Below are 22,140 nucleotides of genomic sequence, written 5' to 3'. Positions count from 1 at the left end.
CAGCAATCTTTCCGGCCCCCAGTGCGCCTGCGCGCACGGCTGTGCCTGGAGGAGGGAGATCGCGCTGCCTGCGGCTTCCGCCTAAGCAGGGTTGGGATCCGCTTCGGTAAACACTCGACGCGCTGGAAAAGTCAAGTCGGTTCGTTTTTCTTTCTGCTCGGCCTCGTTAAACAAGTCGGGCGGAAGGCATCCACACCGCGCCGACCGAGGGCGGGAAGAGGCCCCGTGACCCGCGCCGGGGGGGGGGGGCTCACGTGACGGCCCGGAAAGCCCCGCGCAGCCATCCAGGTGGCGGGCAAAGCCTTCCGGCGGCCGGACGCCCGTGTGCCCGGAAGCGCGATGGCGACGCCAGGCCCCGCCCCCCAGCGGAAGTGACGTGCTCCGCCCAGCGCGTCGAGAATGCCTCTATGGTTCTCCTGTTCGTGAGGGGGGAAATGGCCGCCGCGCAGCTACAACGGTGAAAAGTGCGGGGATCCGTGCTCGCCCCGTCAGGTAAGGCCGCACGGGAGCACGCCGGGCGCGCCGCGATGCTCGCAGGCCCGAGGGCAGCCCCGGCCTCGGGGCCGCGGTGGGGTCGGGCCGTTAGGTGCGCGTTTCGGGGCCTGAGTCATCGAGGCCCTCGAGGCCCGGCGGAGGGGAGCCGCCGCGGCCCGCTCGGAGGCCCTGCCCCCGCCCCGCGGGCCCGGCCCGGCGCCCCCCAGGCCGCGCACGCGCCCCCCGCCGCCTCGCCCCCGCCGCCGCGGGCGCGCACGGGCCGAGGCCCCGCCCCTCCGGGGCCGCCTCACCTGCCCGGGCCAGGGAGCCGGGCGGAGCGGGCCGGGCCGTCTCTGCCAACCGCCAGGTAAGGGGCCCGAGGGCGGGCGGCCGGGCCGGGCCTGGGGCACAGCCACGGCGGGAGAGCCGGGCTGACCGCCGCAGACGGGGCCCACGCGCGGAACGGACCTTTCCCCGGTGTCAGCCACAGACCCAGCTCAAAAACGACTGAAACGTGTCACGGCCGCCTGCGTATTTAAAATCAGGGGTGCTGTCCTTCTATTTTTATCTTGTGAGCCTTAAGTGTTAGGTCCTGGATCATTGATGATGAATCCTTTGAAATTATTTCAGTTGCTGGGGCCTCTCAAACTGACATTGAAACCACTCACATCCCTTTGTAGCTACTTCATTTCTCTCTCTCTCCCCCTCTTTTTTTTTAAGGTTTTTGCAAGGCCACGGGGTGAAGTGCCTTGCCCAAGGCCGCACAGCTAGGTCATTATTAAGTGTCTGAGGCCGGATTTGAACCCAGGTACTCCTGACTCCAGGGCCGTGCTCTATTGACTATGCCACCTAGCCGACCCTATAAATGTGCTTTTATATAGAGAATTTCTATAATACCTTATTTTTCCATCCTTTTTCCCCTTCCATTGCTTTAGAAAATTCTCTGCTGATCATAAAAGAAGTAGATTAGTGTGGGTGGCTCATGTAAAATCATTCCTACTGGAATATTCAAAGCTTCTTTCAGATGCATAACACTTTTTTTAGTATAATATATTTAATTTGGGGATAAAAATAGATTGAGACAGACTTGACCATCAGATTCTCTTCATTGAAAATCTCTTTGTTCTCTCTTGTTACTTTCTTAGACTGCATTTTAAGTAACCAAGGAAGTGATAGCAAACAAACACTGGGAGGTCCGAAGCCAAGCTCTATAATTGTAGGACATGTAGGCATATAGTCTTAGAAGAAAGAAAAGTGACTACCACTTACTCTGGGCTCAACAGAGTTGATTTAGAATTGGAAGACCGGTGGATTTTTTTTAAACCTTCAAGAAAAGGAAGTGTGTTGTCAATGCCTCTTAAGTGGTCTGAAGCCCTTGCCCCATTATTTAAACACCCCCTTCTACCCCAGTCCCCATGGTTGATAAGCTTGCTTCCTCTCTCAAACCATTCTTTTCCCTGACTCTGAAATGGATCTCTAATGTTGCAGCAACAGCCACGATCCCTTGAGCACTATATGTTCCTACACATATGAATAGCAGTAGCTTGGGTAACATCTAGCCTTAATTCCCGATCTGTAAAATGAGCTGAAGGAAATATCTTTGCCAAGAAAACCCCAAATGGGGTCAAAAAGAATTAAACAGGACTGAAACGACTCTAACAGCAATTATGTCATGGGAATAAAATATAGAAATCCCTGTTAAAATACCAACCCAATAAAGATGGGATACAAAGGAAAATTTGTGTTTGAGCTTTTAAGAGAACCGTTTTCCTTAGCTTTTGAAATGATATCCTTATACAATGGAAAGAACTTGGATTTAAAGTCATGTGAAAGGTGTTCAAATCCTGGCTCTGTCAATTTACCTGTTACCTTGGGCTAGTTACTCAACCTTTCTATACTTATTTTTTTTCCATCTGTAAAATAAGGTAGGATGTGTTTGACTTCTAAATCTTTTCTTTGTGCCATCTATTATTTACTTTTTTACTATTACCTCACTCAGCCAATGACTTTTAAAGGAAAAGAAATCTGTATTAACCATATTATCCAATATGGTTTTTTTAAAGTTAAATTGAAAATGAACAAATCTATTGATAAGTAATCTTGATTTGACAAATGAAAATATTATGGCATTTTATCTTTATTAATTATCACTAAGGCCTTTTTTGTTGAACTTCAGTGTAAGCATTGTGTTTCACACAGGCCGTATACATATATATATATATATATGTATGTATACACTTGCTAGAATTATTTTCATGAAATTACTTGAGGAGGAATATATAGGAGGAGTCTGTAAGCAGAAACAAATGTCCAATGTTTTGGTAACATTTTTTATTCTCCAGTTCATTAAGCCATTCCTGGTGTTAATTGCCCTGAACCCTCTGAATAGAGGTCCCCTGTGGTTTGTATTGTTTGAACTCTGCTCACCTACTTCACTTTCCTGTTCTCCCTTGAAACCATCATTTGGAATTTTAAAATGTAAAGATAAATTTGGTTGTAATTCTTGGTAGGTTTAGATATATAGAAAGCTTAATTTAAAAAATTTTCAGTGTTCTCTGCTCTTTTTTTTTTTGGTTTTTTGCAAGGCAAACCGGGGTTAAGTGGCTTGCCCAAGGCCACACAGCTAGGTAATTATTAAGTGTCTGAGACCTGATTTGAATCCAGGTACTCCTGACTCGAGGGCCAGTGCTTTATCGACTACTCCACCTAGCTGCCCCGCCTCTGTTCTTCTTTTAGTACTTCTGACCATTACCAGATCCATGTTCTTTTAGAACATGAGGTAGAAGTCATATTGATATATTGTCATATTGATATATTCATTCTGAGAGCTATTTTTAGTATCTCTAAACTGATGCAGTTTTGTTGGAAGGGAGTTAGACATAATGACCAAAGGAATATTTGGTTATTTGCCACAATAGAAACCTACTTTATAAGCCATGAATTGACATTCATTTTATGTCTTAATTCAATTTGGTCTTTATTGTAATGTGTAAGGCATTGTTTTAGGAGTTGGAATATCAAGAAAAAGGAAAAAAGTTTTTGTCTTCAATGAGCTTATACTTGTTTTGGCAGATATTGAAACAGATTTTTATATACATGCATATGAAACTCCAAATTTTTAAATTCAATTTTATTTTGAGTTCTAAATTCTCTCCCTCTTCCCCTGCTCATTGAGCAGTTAAGGAAAAAATTCCATTAGAAATATGCATAGTTATGGGAAACCCTGAATTAACAATGGTCTCCTCCCTCCCCCCAAACAAAATAAGCTTTAATCTATACTCTTGAGTTCATCATCTCTCTATCTGGGAGGTAGATAGCTTTAGTTTTTAATGCCTTGTCTTTATGATATTTTTATTTTGTTGAACAGTTAGTAAAATACTTTTTGTTCAAAGCATTTTTTTGTGAAGTAAATACAAAGATATTTGTTTGATTTTGTAGATTTGAAGAAAATGGTTTTCATAAAGTCATTCAGCCAGTAAATAAACAAGGCTGAAACTAGAAGCTAAGTTTCTTGACTCAAGTCTAGTGTTCTTTCTACTCTAAGCTGCTTCTCTCCAGAGGAAGGCATTGCATTGAACAAGACAAATGGCAGGTGTCTACAAATATTTTTCGAATGTGAGCTCCAAAAATGAAGGGATTTATGTCTTTAACATAAGCTTTATATTTTCTCCTAGCATAGTGCTCTGCATATGATGGATACTTTGCTAAGTATTGGTAATGCTTTCTATTATTAGCAGGTGACTCGAAATTAGTCATTCTATGTATTCCGATACAATAGGATCATAGATCTGTAGAGCTGGAAAAGATCTCAGGATCTACCTTGTCATTTTTGAATTATCCAAGATAGGTCACCCGGGCAACTGAATGTTTGGGGGAGAGACTTGGACCTTGGTCCTCTTACTTCAGTGAAAATGCTTTCCACTGTTTATACAATGCTTCTCAATTATTTCTTACATGGAAGATAAGATTTTAAAGGGCTTTAAATGCCTGGCAAAGGTTTTATTTATTCCCCTTGCAATTTATGCTCCAAGTAAAGGGAAGCCATTGATCATTCTTTAGTAGGGGAATGATATCAGCATTATGCTTAAGATTTTTTTTCCAGACAACTATATGGAGGTTGGATTGAAAAGGAGATAATTTTTGAATATGGTAGAGACTCAGAAGAGAATATGATAAAGATAAGGATGGAAAGACAAAAGAAAAAATGGGAAATATCTACACAGATATGTATAACAAATGGTTATAAGTTTGAAGCTACCTTACTTAGAATGGAACATCACGGTCCTTAACAAGAATGGGGAAAGTAGCAGAATTAGAGAAGCATATCTTGAGGGGATCTATGTTAGAGATTGCACAAATATTGAAGGCTTGACTGAAATAGAAGGAATCTGATGATGAAGATAAAATAGTAGATTTCAGATCTTATACTGAAAAGTTGACTAGGAAAACATTGATTACTTTTGATTTGTATTATATGTTATTGTTTATAATTCGTTGTCATGTATATAATTTTTAAAGTACATTTATTTGATAGTTTTTGTTTTTTTTCTACTGCCTAAATTTCCCCTAGATCTCTTCACTCAACTTTTACCAGAGTCCCTTGTAACAAATAATTTTTTTTAAAAAAGAGGAAAAGGAAGAAGAGAAATTTGGCAAAAATGATGAATACATTCAAAAGATATTCATTTTACTTGAAGTGTTCCATATATTCATTTAGGTATGCACCTCCTCCCCCTCAAAAAAATTTACTGGAAGGAGGTATCTTCTCATTTCTTCTTTAGGATTAAACTTGTTCTTTGTCGTTTTTTTCTATACAATTTGTATGAATATATGCTCAAGACATTCTTTTTTTTTGGCAAGACAGTGGGGGTTAAGTGACTTGACCAGGGTCACACAGCTAAGTAATAAGATGCTGCTCTATCAACTGCCTTATCTAGCTGCTTCCCTGAAAGTATTCTTGAAGGGAGGGAACAGGCAGCTTTTTGTAAGTGATATTCTTCAGTGAACCATCACACTGGACTAAAAGTTATAACTTTATATTGAATAGATACTGTAAATGAGTAAAAAAAAATAAGGATATACTAGATTATCTTCAGGAAATGTATCCTATATACTGGTTCCTTTCCTGATGCCTTCAAACATTCTCCTTTCCTCATTCTTTTTTTTTTGTTCCTTTATTTTTGAAGAAGACCACAACATGAGGGAGATGATGCCAAGATAAGCACATGAATTGAATTTGAATGAGGGGGTGCTGTGCTAAGTCACCAGACTTGCTCTGTCCTCCAGAGCCATCTGGGTCTAGTGGCTAATATGAAACAAGACAACTGGATATAGCTCTGGATGTGAGGCAATCAACCCTGATTCCCTCACATCCAGGGTTAGTGCATAGCTAGTAAGTGGCAAGCATCTAAGGCTGGATTTGAACTCTTGTCCAGACTCCAAGACCAGTATTCTATCCACTTTGTCACCTAGCTGCCCTTCATCTTTAATTAATCTTCATTTAACTGTCATTCTCTTGGGCAATTATTTCTCCTTCCTTTCCTAGCCAGAATCTTAGAAAAAAGCTATCTACACCCAATAACCTCACTTCTCAACTCCTCAATATGGCTTTCAACATGATCACTTATCTGAAACTTTTTTCTCACAAGTTACTATCAGACTGGTCATATGACATTAACTTTTGGGCATTTCAGATTGGATGTCGCAAATACTTCTGAAAATCAACAATTGCAAAACAGAACTTAGTGTTTTCCAAAACCCTTACCAAATTTCCCCATTTCTGTCAAGGATATATAACCATTTATTTGCCAAGACTTGCCTCTTTTTTTATTTAAAAAAATTTTTTTTAGATTTTTCAAGGCAATGGGGTTAAGTGACTTGCCCAAGGCCACACAGCTAGGTAACTATTAAGTGTCTGAGCTTGGATTTGAAACTCAAGTACTCCTGACTCCAGGGCCTGTGCTCTATCCACTGGACCACCTAGCTTCACCTACTTTTACATTTGTTGTATCAATCTCATTTCTCAAGGCTCATACAGCTACCACCTTAGTCATACCCCAGTCACTTTATATGATCTTCCTGCCTCATCTTTCCAATCTGCCTGGCTAAAATGATATTCCTTCAGTATAGATTTTATCATATTGCTTCCCTAGTCAGTGTGTGCTAGTAGCTTCTTAATGCTTCTAGGAGAAAATAGAAACTTTTTGATGTCAGCTACCTGGCCTTCCTGGTTGAATTATACTTCTTCTCACTTGACAGTTCTGCTAAATTGACCTTCTCATATAGTGATTTCATCATTGTCTTTACATCTTTGTATCCTCTGTACCATTCCCTTCTCTCCTCTCATTTCCTCACTTCCTTAAAGATAACAATTTACATGAAGCTTTTCTTCTACCTTTCTACTTGGAAGCTCTTAGTGCCTTACCTTCTTAACTACCATGTATTTGACTATAGACCACCACTTTGTATTTATTCATATATTCTCTTTTTTTTTTAGTGTTTTTTTTTTGGCAAGGCAATGGGGTTAAGTGACTTGCCCAAGGCCACACAGGGAATTATTAAGTGCCTGAGGCTGGATCTGAACTCAGGTACTCCTGACTCCAGGACTGGTGCTTTATCCACTCTATCCTAGCCGTCCCATATATATCCTCTTATTGTCTCCCTAATGAAATGTAAGCCCTTAGAGAGGGAGAATGTTTCATTTTTTCTATTTGTATCCCCAGCACCTAGCACATTGGCTGGCACATATTAGGCACTTGATTGATTTTTAGTAGGCACTTAATACAATAGTGATTGATTTTTGAGACATCTATTTTAAGAATCAAAGATCTGTGCTATTAGAGCAGGAGACATTTAACCTATTTTATTTGAATGAATTTCTGAAGATATTTCATGTAACCTCTATTCTCAAGGTATAAACTTGAAACTGATCTTGCTAAAAAAATTCACAAAAACTTGATTTTAAATAATTTTAATCTAATTTTTGAAGGAAAAAGGATTTTTTTTTGGTTTGCCAGCAAAATTTTGAGTAGATTATAAAATCTTAGAATACTTTTAAATTTTAGATAAGAATTTTATTAGCTTTATTACTGTGGTCATTAGATTCAGTTTAAGTGTTATATGTTGATATTCATATAGTATTACTTTAACTTCGTTGAAATTCTTTTTGGGACAGCCAGGTGACAAAGTGGATATAACTGGGTCCTTAGGAGTCAGGAAGACCTGAGTTCAAAGGCAGTCTCAGACATTTGATACTTAGTGGCTGTGAGACTTTGGGCAAGTCTCTTTAATATCTATTGCCTTACAAACAAAACTAAAAAGTTCTTTAGAAAGATAAAAAACTGATTTTTCCTTAATGAAATAGTAAATATTTCTTATGCTGTGTTTTCAATGCATTACTAATTTATGCAGATAAAAATATTCCTCATATTTCAGCTTTATTGGAATTATTTAATTCTACTATTTCTTTATGCTTGGGAGGGATGTTAGGTATGTGTAAGGTTCTTCAATGTTAAATCTTCACCTTATGATATAAGTTCCTTGAACAGAGAATATATTATTATACTTTGTATTGCAATACCTACTACAGTGCCTAAAATTAACATAACTTTTTTGTTGTTGTTAGGAATTGGAATTTAGACTTTAAATTTCTGAGAACGTTATCTACAGGAAGAATTTTACAGTGCTTCAAAGACATTACTCGCTACTTATCAGAACCCAAGGTAAGTGTGATTGAGATCTCATTTTCACATTTATAATAGTTTTGGGAATTTGTGAGACAGAATTGTCTTCAAAAAGTTATGTGCTTTTAAACTTTTCTGGGAGTACATGTACCATATTGTGAACCATATTGCATTCAACTTTAAAAGGTAGAGTTTTTAAAAAATGCTAGCTTATCTTAGTTATAACAGCTTTTATTCTTACATAATTTTTATCTAAGGAAAAAAGTCTTTCTTCATTTTTATCTTTTTTTTTAGTTGTATAATTTCTCCTGAAAACAACCAGAATCAACTTTTAAAGTAAAACAACTGTGCTATTGATCCTCTCTCCAAAGGCAAAAACCACATGAGGTTCCTGCTGAATTCTATCCCCCCCACCCCCACCCCACCCCAGGAAGAGATATAAAATTAGCTTTTAGCAAGAAGGCTGTAACTGTTTGTAAACATTGTGCCTTTATTTTATCCTTTTTTCTTTCTTTCTTATTTTTTTGGAGAAAGTCATAACCCTTAGAGGGAAGCAGGCTAAGAGTGTGTGGTAATGCCAAGTAAAATGCTAGCATTCACATATATAAAATGACTGAATTGCTTTCTTTTTTAGATCTGTAATTTCTAGAAGAATGACTTACTATTCTTAAATCTTATTACCATTTGGTAGCCCTATTGAGTTTATTATAATGGGATTTTACCCATTTTAACTTAAATGATTACTGCATTATCTTGTTCTAAATTAAGATCAGTTTATTAAAATTCTTCATCCTTTCATTATGAACTTTTTTGTCTTTGTAAACTTGACAGACATGAATATTTATATAGAGAACAGAAAAAGATTGTATATGAATTTTATTACCTTATTAAAAATATGTGTGTGTATGTATATATACACATACACACAATTCAGCATTTTATTACCTTATTAAAAATATGTGTGTGTATGTATATATACACATACACACAATTCAGCACTTTAGTTTCAAAGCTTGTCTGTGTTGCCATTCAAATCTTTTCTTACTGTTTTTAAATCCTTTAATGGTACTTTTTTCTTCCTTAAGTTATCAGTGCCCCCCTTTTCCTAAAATCCCCTTCCCCACAAAAAAATTCCTTCCCTTTTAACAAATTAGCAAAGTCAAGCAAAACAGTTCCACACATTGACCATGACAAAAAAAAAAACTTTGATTCTGCAACACTAATTCATTACCCACCTATTAAGATATGGGAAGCATGCTTCATCATTGGTCCCATGGTGTCATGATTGATCATTGGATTGATCAAATTTGTTTTAAAGTTATTTTTCTGTACAGTATTGTAATAAAGTTCCTGGGTACCTCTCCTTTCCACATAATAGTTCATGCAACTTTTTTTCGTATTGCTCTAAATCTCTCCACTCCCCACCCTCCCCTATCATATTTTGCATTAAAATATTGCATTATCTTAATATATCATAATTAGTTCAACTGTTCTCTGATTGGTGGATACTTTAGACACTGAAGACTTAGACAAATCACTTAATCCAGAAACCCTCAGTATCCTCATCTGTCAGATGGGGATAATAATATCATCTTAGGGTTATTGTTATGATCAGATAAGATAACATGTAAAATTCTTTGCCTTAAGATATATTAGTTATATCATTTGATCAAAGTATATGCACAATTTAGTGGGTTTTTTTTTTTGTGAAGGTAGCTCTAATTTGTTTTCCAGAATTCTTGGTTCAATTCACAGCTCTGTCAAAAGTGCCCAGATGTGCTTGTTTTACATCCCTTCCAGGAACTATAATCTTCCATTTTTTTGCTGTCTTTGCCAATTTGATGAGTTGTAAAGTGGATCCTCAGAGCTACTTTGTGTTTTTTCTATTAGTGATTTTTATCATATTAATCACATTTTTATCATATTAGTGATTTTTTAACATTTTTATATTATTATTGCTAACTAGACTGTTAGATACATATATACTTTGTCTTATTATCTCCTGGGAATGATTTTTTTTAAAAGCATGGGAGTCATTTCTGTATATTTTAATTTTGAATAAGCTTACTGCAAAAGATTTTTTTCCCCTAATAGTTTCTGTACTAAATTTAGATTTGTTGATTTAATTTGTACAAAAGTTTTAAAATTTTAATTAGTCAATATGATCTATTTGGTCTCCTATAATCTCTTTACTCCTTGTTTAGAAGAATTTTCCTATTCATATATGGGAAAAATATATTCTTCCCTCCTTGGATTTGTTGATGTGACCTTTTGTTATTTAGAGCATGTAACAGTTTGGAGCTCATTGGTGGTGTACGGTATAAGACAGATATCAAGTCTTGCAGAGATTGACCTCACATTTCAACATTATAATTTTAATTTGTGGGTTTCTAATCAGCATACATTGTTGGTAGGAATATGCTTATTTTTATTTTGAATTTGATACCACTGGTGTAAGATACTGGTCTAAACGTAATTTCTGTCAGACTGCTTTCTGGTTGTCTTCATAGTTTTAGCTGAATATTGACACAGCTACAGTCTGTGGGGTTATTGAATACTACTAAACTGTTCATTCCTTTTGAATCTTTTGTTTCTAGTGTATTTCATTGATCAACTTCTCAATGTTTTAAAACCATTGCTATATTATTTTTGATTACTGCTTTGTAGTATAGTTTGAGATTTGATACTGCTAGACTCTTCTCACTTTTTTTTTTTTTTTACTGTTTCCCTTGAGATTCTTGACCTTTTGTATTTTCAGGTAAATTTTATTTTTTCCTAGCTCTTAAAAAGAAACTCATGTTTACTATAAAGTTAACCCCTTAGTTTGTGGTACTGAATGAGTATGGTACTTCAGGTGATAGTCATTTTTATATATCAGACTGGGCCAACTCTGAGCAATTAATATTATATTATGTCTCTGTTATAAAGTATATATTGTAAATTGAAAATCAAATATTTTTTATATTCAGTAAAGAGGAATGGAATTTTATTCATTTTCTACTGAGTTAGAGAAACTTAGATTTTTCTTTTTTGGTGGGGTGGGATATACTTAAAATCCTGCTGCTTTGATGAAGTTATTGGTTTAAATTTTTAGTTAACTCTCTAAGATTTCCCTAAGTAGACCATTATCATTGAAAAAAGGAATAATTTTGCATCTTCATTGTTTTTTTTAATTTCTTTTTATTAAAGATATTATTTGAGTTTTACATTTTCCCCCATCTTGCTTCCCTCCCCCTCCCCCCACAGAGAGCACTGTCAGTCATCTTCATTGTTAATGTTTATTCTCTTCATTTTTTTTCTTATAAGCTATCATTTCTAAAACTTATATAATAGTGATGATAAAGAGATATTTTTGCCTTTGTTCTTATTAGAAAGGCCTTTAGGGATATTCTATTACAGATATTGCCAGTTCTTGGTTTAAAAATTACATAGTTATATAAGGAAAACATCCCTTTATTCCCATACTTTTTATTTTTTAAACAAATGAATGTTGTATTTTATTAATATTTTCTGAATGGTATTATGTTTACAGTTTTCTTAATATTGAAATAGCCCTATATTCCTGATATTAATCCAACCTTGTCACATAATCTTTTAAATATGTTGCTATGGATTCTTTGCTGATATTATTTGGGATAATGCTCTGTGGGGTATTCTATTTTATCCCATCCTGGTTTAGAGATCATGACTATATTTGTATCATTTAAGAAATTTATTAATAGGATCACTTTTTTTTTCAATTGTTGTCATGTCTTTTGACCTCCACTATAGTTTTTTGCTATTTCAATTCTTCTCTGACTGCCTGCACAAAGTTTTTTTTTGTTTTTTGATCTAGTAATTTTGAATTTTTGTTCTATTATTCTTGTGAGTTCTACTTTTAAGGAGTCTTATAGAAGAAGACAGTTTGTTTCTGATTTTATTTTGCCCTATTTCTAATAAATCTTGGCAGTATCATTTATTGAAATATATTTATATATATTTATATTTTTGTGAGTGTTGTGTATGTTTTCAAGGAGTTTTGTTACTCTGAGATTATCTTTTTTTTTTGACATATTTTCCCTGTTTTTGGTAGGTAGCTTATGGTTGCTTTAATTTTTCAATCTTAATTTTGTATTAGGTTTTTTGACTACCAGCAAGTTGTGTTTGCTTTATTTCAGTTTTTGATCATGACTTAAATAAGGTTTTTTTACTTTTCTAACCTTTTCTTCCAGTTCCTTCCTCCAGAGTTCTTATTTCCCTTAAAAAAAATTCATGTTAAAAAATCCTTTGTTTTATTTCTTCTGGATATTTCTGTGGCCAAAGTCCCCCCCCCCCCCCCCCCCATGGTATTTTTTTCTGGGTTTACTTCTTGGAAATTTTTATCTACATATTTACATGTAATATGCATCTATACATTGTTTTCTTTATTTACATCTTTAAACCCCAGTCCTGATAATCGAGTTGTTAAGTCAGAGATCAGTTTCTATACTATAGGATAGAATGGTTAGATTCTCTTTGGTTCTGGTCTAGATTTGTTAGACTCCTGGCTCTAGTTTCTACTTCCCTCATGTTTTTATGCTCAGGGCAGCTGGAGGCCAGTAGTTTTACCTGTCCCAGGTTGAGTTGCTGTTGCACACTTTTAGCCTATTCACCCTAACTTGTACTGATTTTCATGGTGAGATACATCTCTCTTTTAGTGTTCTCAGTTTTTCTTATTTTGTTCATTCTTGGACTGAATGAAGTAGCCTACTGATGTTTTAAATTATCATTTGTTCTAGTGCTGGGCTGGACTTTTATGATCTTTCCTATTGCCATTTGAACCAGATATCCTTTCAAGTCTTGTCCTATGTTTCCAAATTCTAAACCTGAAATTCTATCTTTTTTATTTGATTTTTTTTTTTCACATTTGGAGTCTAGGAGATGTATTGAATAAAATCTCAGCTAACTTTTGTTAGGGAATAACATCAATTTTTAAAAATATATTTGAAAGTTAAGCCTTTTCTAAGTTTAAGCCATTTATATTTTTTATGGAAGAACAATACAAATATCAATAATTTCCTTAGGACTGCCTTCTTCTCATCCCCAAAGTATAGCTTGTTAGGTATACATTTAAGAATATTTGGGGTTAGAGAATGAAAAACAAAAAAACTCATATGATTAAACCCTTATCTACAAAATGCCATGCTAAGTTGTTGTTGGAAGTAGAAAGAAAAAACAAGATCATTTCTCTTTTAAAGGAATTCATTACATTCTAGTTGGGAGAAACAAGCTATGTAAGAAATTTTAACTTTAGGTCAGTTGTAAGTACCCTTTTATCCTCAGGGTCTAGTGGTAAGACAAAAGAATTATTATTATAGCTTCTTTAATGTTATTTCCTTGAATTAAAAACCATATCCATTTTGTTGCCATTTGATTTCTTATTTTCTCCTATATTTCCAAACTTTAAACTTTTAACTTTGATTCTACCAAGAGAAATTTTTCTTTTTGAGCTCCCATTTTCTGTTGACTTCAGAGTCTACAAAGGGTTGTAGCCCTTGCAGAAACCATCTCCAGGTTACATTTCCTCAGTATTTGCTCCTTTGGATAATGTCTTTGGATGACTGGGCTTAAGGCAAAGGTCTCATTGATAATATAGTAACAATTGATCAAAAATTGGTGCTGGTTGTTTTAGGTGACAGGCCTCTTCTTCACAAAAGTTGCTCCTCTTAGTGAAGATACAGGCTACAACAGCTGTAAAAGCAGGTACCAATTCACACTGCTACAAGAATTGCTCTGCTCAATGATATCTTTGGGTACTTTGACTTGATCTGAAGAGTACTGTTGTATTCATTGTCATGGACTGTCAATCAGAGGTAGTTATAGTAGATTGGTTTGCTTGGCACATGCTATCCCCCTAGCTCTCCCTCCCAGTGCATTGTCACATTAGCTAAGTTGGCTTTCTTGTCTTGTATCCTGAAACTACTTGGCACTTGGGAGTGCTAACTATTTGGTTACTTGGAGACTTTTTTTTTTTTTTAGGTTTTTGCAAGGCAAATGGGGTTAAGTGGCTTGCCCAAGGCCACACAGCTAGGTAATTGGAATCAACTTTCTTAAGAGGATGCTAGACTGAATAAGTTCAGAGTGAATTTTTTTTTTTTTTTTTTTTTAGATTTTTGGAAGGCAATGGGGTTAAGTGGCTTGCCCAAGGCCACACGGCTAGGTAATTATTAAGTGTCTGAGACCGGATTTGAACCCAGGTACTCCTGACTCCAGGGCCCGTGCTTTATCCATCGGCCACCTAGCCGCCCCTAGAGTGAATTCTTTTAAAGAGAAATGTTAGAGATTTGAGAAGGAAGAAATCAAATGGAAGCTTGTAGAAGCAAAATTTAGTGAGAGAAGAAATGTTGGAAGTATGAAAATTTTTTGAAAATTTTGTTCTAAATAGATGAATTAATGAATGATTTTGTACTGTTAATGAAATGCAAACAAACTGGATGCCTATGTCCAATGGCATATAAAACTTGTAGTTTAAATGTTATTTTGCACTGTGCAGCACTTGGGGAAAAGTTAAGATTGTTTAGCTTTTCTATTTATATGTCAACTTCTGCTTTTTTTTGACTAAATGCTATGTTTTCTTTTCTCCACAATTTTTCTTCTTACCAGTATCATATTGTGCAGAACTTCAGTTCAAACTAGATATTGGTGGAGCATTGGACCCCAGCAGGAAATAGTTTATCCCATTACTCTTGTAGAAAATTGTCCAGTTCCATTCCAGTTATTGTTGTCTGTGGAATAGTCAGTTTACAATTGCCAGATGAAAGTTAGTAGTCTGGTAGGTTAAGTTTTTGATCTCTGACATTGTATCATTTGTGTATTTTTTGTTTCAGGTTCCTTATCTGTATTATTCTGATATTATTCTTTTTAACTGGACAGTTAGGTGTTTGTATTGATCATGGAATAACATAACTTGTTGCTGGAGTCTAAAAGAATTTCCATTTCTGACTTCTGCATCTACTGCTATTTTTGTATGAGACACATAGGTGGGTCTAAAACTTAGAAATGCTGCTTTTTCCCATTATATATATTGTGTGTGTCTTGTCTAATTGAAAAAATTGTATTTTATTTGAAATTATTGTAGAAGAAAAGAGGATAATAAATTCTGTAACATTTTGAGATACAAAGTTATTTGTTTTTGTCATTTTATTATAGAATATTTTAAAGACAGTATTGTGACATTATACATATTACATCTTTTTAACCTTTACTGCTCCATTTCAATAGGAATAATCCACTGAAGAAATGGGTCGTTCCAACTCTAGATCACATTCTTCAAGGTCAAAGTCCAGATCACAATCCAGTTCCAGGTCAAGGTCCAGATCACATTCTAGAAAGAAGAGATATAGGTGAATTCTTCAATTTGAATTTTTTCCCCCCATTTATTGTTTTAAAAATTCATTTCTTTTAGATTTTAATCAATTCATAGACATCCCATGTATATACGTTGTAGAAATAACATAGTTTTCATCATGTTTATTTTGTTTTTCCTTTTTACTGTTTTTTAAAACTTTATTTTATTTATTTATTTATTTTGTAAGGCAAATGGGGTTGAGTGGCTTGCCCAGGGCTACACAGCTAGGTAATTATTAAGTGTCTGAGGCCAGATTTGAACTCAGGTACTCTGGACTCCAGGGCCGGTGCTCTATCTATCCACTGCATCACCTAGCTTTTTATTATTTTTTTATGTCTTACTCATTACAACTTCATTTCGTCTTAAACATTTTAGTTTTATAACATTGATCACTCTTTACAGCAATAAGTTTTTTCCTTAAAGCTTAACTTTTAAAAAATAGATTTTCCCTTGATATATTTTGATTTAACAAACAGTAGGAAGGAAAATAAAAAAGTATTAAGGCAAAGTTTCCCTTTTTTTTGGTTTTTACAAGAAATACCAATATTTGTTTTAACTTTAATTCAATATTTGTTGCATTTAATGAGAAACTTGCAGTGTGTTACAATGATGTATTTTCCATTTCATTACATTAATTTATTTTTTTTCAATTTTAGTTCTAGGTCCCGTTCCAGGACATATTCACGATCTCGTAGTAGAGATCGTGTTTATTCTAGAGATTATCGTCGAGATTACCGAAATAATAGAGGAATGAGAAGACCTTATGGGTACAGAGGAAGGGGTAGAGGGTATTACCAAGGAGGTGGTGGTAGATATCATCGAGGTGGCTATAGACCTGTCTGGAATAGAAGACACTCACGTAGCCCTCGACGGGGTCGTTCACGTTCCAGGAGTCCAAAACGAAGATCTGTGTCTTCTCAGAGATCTCGAAGCCGATCTCGCCGGTCTTATAGATCTTCCAGGTCTCCACGGTCATCTTCATCTCGTTCATCATCTCCATATAGCAAATCACCTGTCTCTTCAAAAAGACGAGGGTCCCTTGAAAAGCAGACCAAGAAAACTGAAGGGGCTCCCCAAGAAGATAGTCCTTTGAAAAGCAAATCACAGGATGAACAGAAAGAAACATTTGAACATGACCCCTCTGAACCCATGGATGATTTTAATAAATCATCAGCAGCATCTGGTGACATTTGGCCTGGTCTTTCAGCATATGATAATAGCCCAAGATCACCCCATAGTCCTTCTCCTATTGCTACACCTCCTAGTCAGAGTTCATCTTGTTCAGATGCTCCCATGCTCAGCACAGCCCACTCTGCAAAAAATACTCCTTCTCAGCATTCACATTCCATTCAGCATAGTCCTGAGAGGTCTGGATCTGGTTCCCTTGGAAATGGTTCTAGTCGCTACAGCCCCTCTCAGAATAGTCCAATTCATCACATACCTTCACGAAGAAGCCCTGCAAAGACAATCCCACCACAGAATGTTCCAAGGGAAGAAACTAGAATGCGTTCTTCATTTTATCCTGATGGTGGAGATCAGGAAACTGCAAAGACTGGAAAATTTTTAAAAAGGTAAGAAAGAACTACATTATGGATAATCCTTGTTAAAAATAGTGTTCATTTCATCTTTTAAATTGTTTATAAACGTTGGGAATCACTGTTAAACTTTATTTAACTTTAGCTTGGTCTTGCTAAAACATTAATTTGTACTGTTCTGTCATAATATACTCCCAAATTATTATTTTTTTAAATTTTGGAGTATTGAAAAATGAGAGCTGAATCTGATGATAAACAGATTTGTACTGTTTTTTTTTGATTCTATTACTTTTCAGACCTTCCTGGAATGGTTATGTCAAAAACTTAAAAGGATTACGATAAGGTTGAACTTATTGATTATTGATTGCTATTGATTAACTTCTGAAGTTTTAATTTTAGCCAGAAGTTAATTATGTAAAATGTAATGTTGAATTATGTATTTTTTCTGTGTGAACTTCTGTTAATAATCTACCTGCATTATAAGAAGTTCAATTTTTCAATTGATTGATAATCATATAGAGCTTAAAATTTAGTTGTATGTGTTAAATAGTTTTTAATTTATAGATTTAATTTCAAGTGATTTAGATAGCTGAGGAAGCTTACTGAAGATAATCTTTTATTAGAGTACTTTTGTTTTTTCCATGTTAAGACATTGAATAGGTATTTTTTTATGTTATCACAGTCATATTTATCCAGCTGATATTGATAATTCCTATTTATGAACGTGCAAGGAGTCTTTGTTTTCCTAGAGTGAAGTATATTTGTAAAGTTGGAAGCATTTTGTGATTGAAATGAAGGTTATGATAAGTAATACATACTTTTACTGTTATCCACCTGAACTTATTTAAAAATGTTAGTATTGAAAGTAATTTGTTAAGGACTAAGTAAGAGAAGTCCTATTCTTTTGGAGAGTTGTTTTAAATAAAAAGTAAATTTATGTAGACATTTCTTATTTAAGGAATAATTCTAAGTTAGCAATTGAGAAGCTATTTTTGGAAGTTGTAGAAATGTGTGATATTTGGCATACAGAATTATGGACTGTGTTGTTAATTGGGATGAACTTTTGAGGAGCTTTTTACTTTTGCTAAATTGTAGGAGCTTATTATATAATTCATATAAAGTGCCACTGATACATGCTTAATGCTTTGCAAAAACAGAATGTCAAATAGAAATATTTTCAATGTGGGATTTGTTGCTTTTGTTGCTGATCCTGATATGTAGGGCAACACATTAAGTATAAAAGTAAATGACAGTGAATGCAATCCAGAGTTACCATCCTCTTCTTTGCTATTTACAGGTACACAGATGAAGAGTCTAGAGTATACCTGCTTGATAGGGGTAATACCAGGGAGAAAGAGGCCCCAAAGGAGAAAGGAACAGAAAAAGGGAGGGCAGAGGGAGAATGGGAGGATCAGGAAGCTTTAGATTATTTCAGTGATAAAGAGGCTGGAAAACGAAAGTTTAATGATTCAGAAGGGGATGACACAGAGGAGACCGAGGATTATAGACAGTTCAGGAAGTCTGTCCTGGCAGATCAGGGTAAAAATTTTACTACTGCATCTCACCGGAATGCTGAGGAGGAAGGAACCAAGTACAAATCTAAAGTTTCACTCAAGGGCAATAGAGAAAGTGATGGATTTAGAGAAGAGAAAAATTATAAACTTAAAGAGACTGGATATGTAGTGGAAAGGCCTAGCACTTCAAAAGATAAGCACAAGGAAGACGACAAAAGTTCTGAGAGAATAATGGTGAAGAAAGAAACTCAGTCACCTGAGCAGGTAAAGTCTGAAAAGCTCAAAGAACTCTTTGATTACAGTCCCCCTCTACACAAGAATCTGGAGGCGAGAGAAAAGTCTACCTTCAGAGAGGAGAGTCCACTTAGGATCAAAATGATAGCCAGTGATTCCCATCGCCCTGAAGTCAAACTCAAAATGGCACCTGTACCTCTTGATGATTCCAACAGGTAAATGACCTGGCAGAGGTGTTCAGTAAATCTTGTGGATATATGAATTCATATTGAACTGTTAAACTTGTTTATTCCCCTGTTAACTTTTCTCTCCATGATATTCAAACCAATGGTATTTTTTCTTTTGTGTGTGTGTTTTTGTTATTGACATACTCTAGACCTGCTTCCTTGACTAAAGACAGGCTGCTTGCTAGTACACTTGTCCATTCTGTCAAGAAGGAACAAGAATTCCGGTCCATCTTTGACCACATTAAGTTGCCACAGGCCAGCAAAAGCACTTCAGAGTCATTTATTCAGCACATTGTGTCCTTGGTTCATCATGTTAAAGGTAAGTCAGGTTATCAAATGAAAATAAAAATTACTTTAGGAAAAATTAACAGTTACAATCTGAACTAACTAAATGCTAAGTTTTTGATGAAAATTTTTTTTGGCAGTCTTGAGTGCTTAACCCTGAAATATTTAATAAAATGTGATTTAAATTATTGATAAGTTAGCAAATAAAATCTAGCTCAAAATCTATTTTATGATAAATTGAGAGTTTGTTTATTAACATAAAACTTGATAAAATATCTGACCATTTCCCAGGCATTTTGAAATTTAAAAATTTCACATTATAAATTTAGCTCTATCCTTTTAATAAACATGGGAATCATTTTTATCTCTTAATACAGTGGTACTGTTGGTGTTTATGAGAGCTAATTAGAATAAACTTTTATTCTTCACATTCCTTAAATATATGCATGCATTACTGCATATCCTATGTTTGAAGTACCCAAGGTTTTATGATATAAATTTGGTAGCATTTTTTGGTTCATATTTCTGAAGTATTTTGAAAATTCAGGGTAAATATAGGTTATTGAGTTATCCTCCTGTATTAAGGAGATAGTATTTGTAATTAAATAATTCAATAAATTCAGCATTCAGGTTTTGAATAGTTCATTTAAAGTTAAGTGAAATACTGGATTGTAACTACCTCATCTCTTGTTTTTATGCTGCTTAATTTTCATGGTGATAGCTTTTGTGAAATAGTGAATAAGCAAAAAAAATCATGTATTGTCATAGTACTTAAGAAGGGGAAAATCTAATCCATTTAAAAGAATATAAACAAAAAGATTAGACAATTGTCAGTTTTTATATTAAAAGAAACATTCAAAAGATTCAAAATATTTTGGAGTTTCTATGTTTTCAACAATATGTAATTCTAGATTCAAAGATTTTTAAGCTGTTCAGAAGTTTTGGGGCATTACTTTTTGGGTAGCTGCATCAGTTAAAGGCAGCTTAAATAAAATGATTCTTTTCCCCCAGAATATTTCCTGGCTGGTTAGTATCAAAACCAAATTCAAATTCCTTTTTTCTTTTTTTGAAGAAGACTCGACCTCTGTTAATTCTACTTGCCTTAATTTGGTAGATAGACTGATAAATTTCTATTGAAATAGTTATGTCACTGTAATAACCAAAGGCAACTTTTTTAGCCTTTGGCAGCATAACTAGGTTTGAGAACCAGCTTGTGCCCAAATTATTGATGTACATGAAACATTATAATTACTGGTTTCTTTTTTCCCCTTCCTTTTTTCTCCTTTTTTGACCTTTCTCAATATTTCATGAATAATATTGAATTTTGAGATCAGATTTTAGTAAATTTTCTCCTTTTTCATTTTATTTTTCTTTTTTTTTAAAACTGTAGTTATGTTTCATTATTGGTATTGTGCAACCGATCTGAACAGCTCTTTCTTCATATAGAGCTGAAAATGCCCAGTGATGTTTTCTTTTTCATTGTAACTAGGTCCTGGAATATGTTTTGAAATGGCAAAATCCATGTTTCAAAGTAAAATAGCTGTTGAAAGATACAGATGCAAAAACAGGCAAAGTTGAATCTTCTGTCTTCCTGGCAAAAATGGCATAAAAACTGAGTTGCTAGCTCAAATTCCTGGGTTTCATGGAATTATGATTGAGGCACTACCCTTGTAGTGGCCGTTTCAAGTTTTAATGATTGGTTATGAGACATGTGCTGGATATTGGGCGGTAAGTTGACACAGATGTATGTTGACCTGTTAAGCAGATAGCTTGCTTCATATGTAACATTTCATAGTTCATGACTTTGCGTCTTTCTAGTTTACATTTAAAACACATTTGTTGAGCTGGTATTTAAAAATAAAAAAAGAAAGTTACTGTTACTGATTTTTAAAAATTGTTTAAAGGAAGAAAAAAATCAGTTATCAAATATGCTGTCAGGTTTGCCAAGATGCCAGATGTTTTTTTTTAAGTAAATATCAATAATAAGGGTGTTCCCTCCCCTCCCCCATTAGAACTAGCAGGATAAGCATTTTCTACACATAATAATTTGTCATAATTCATAATACAGAAGTACAGAAGTTATATCTTGTGTTTTGTTAGAACGTTTGTAGTCATTTCACTAATTCAGAATATTCTTTGAAGACTTCAATTAATGACTTGAAACTATGTATGGGCAAGGTATAGAGATGCCCATAGCCTACTGTTGTTTTTTTTTTTTTCCTTTTATTTAAGGAAAGAGTACATCAGTGAAATGGGAAAAGAGATTCTTGACTTAATCTTACAATTACTGTGTTTGGCTTATAGGGAGTATTGATAGGTTTGAGGTAGCTTGTAGTGGTTGTGCTCTGTTACCATCGTTACAAATTGTGGTACAAAATTAATTACAAGAACAGGGAGGGAATTCTTTGTAATATTTGTATTTCTCCTGTTAGGTTTCTTGAATATTTTATTTACTTTTCCACCTGCTACATCCCCTTCTGTCAGGAATGGAATTTCCTATGAAAACAGAAATAACTAATCAAATAGTATTTCTCCTAACCAACAGAGCAATACTTCAAATCAGCTGCAATGACCCTAAATGAAAGGTTCACGTCATATCAGAAGGCTACTGAAGAGCATTGCACCCGGCAAAAAAGCCCAGAAATACACAGGTATGTGGCATTGTATAACTCTTATATAAAGATAATGACTTCATTAGAAATTATGAGTTGGAAAATTGACACATGTGCATTGGTTTTGTAACCATTTCTATACTTTTTAAGTTGTACAGTTTTGGTTTATATTGTGAACAATTAGCTCTTTATGTAAAATTTGCCAGAATTT

The 22,140-nt window shown here is 35.1% G+C and overlaps 1 protein-coding gene across 10 annotated transcripts in view; it reads left to right on the top strand.

Annotated features, from left to right (window-relative positions):
- Positions 1 to 374: 374 nt before the first annotated feature.
- The window catches only part of BCLAF1 (BCL2 associated transcription factor 1), a 36,071-nt gene continuing 14,305 nt past the window's right edge, over positions 375 to 22,140 (top strand). For 7 of the 10 annotated variants that reach the window (XR_012468563.1, XR_012468564.1, XM_074187662.1 and 4 more), the window contains exons 1-7: positions 375 to 492; positions 8,099 to 8,195; positions 15,396 to 15,517; positions 16,179 to 17,093; positions 18,355 to 19,020; positions 19,182 to 19,351; positions 21,863 to 21,968. Coding sequence is in view for 8 of the 10 variants with exons in the window: in XM_074187662.1 (XP_074043763.1) it covers positions 15,414 to 15,517; positions 16,179 to 17,093; positions 18,355 to 19,020; positions 19,182 to 19,351; positions 21,863 to 21,968 (1,961 nt within the window). In the remaining 2 variants the exon portion in view is untranslated. Of the gene's footprint in view, positions 493 to 740; positions 842 to 8,098; positions 8,196 to 15,395; positions 15,518 to 16,178; positions 17,094 to 18,354; positions 19,021 to 19,181; positions 19,352 to 21,862; positions 21,969 to 22,140 lie in introns of those variants that run through there. The other 3 variants (XM_074187666.1, XM_074187663.1, XM_074187659.1) reach the window with 2 other exon arrangements.

The sequence above is a fragment of the Macrotis lagotis genome, chromosome 5, assembly GCF_037893015.1.
Source record: "Macrotis lagotis isolate mMagLag1 chromosome 5, bilby.v1.9.chrom.fasta, whole genome shotgun sequence".
Taxonomy (NCBI): Eukaryota; Metazoa; Chordata; class Mammalia; order Peramelemorphia; family Peramelidae; genus Macrotis; species Macrotis lagotis.
This window is presented reverse-complemented; position numbering and strand designations above follow the sequence as displayed.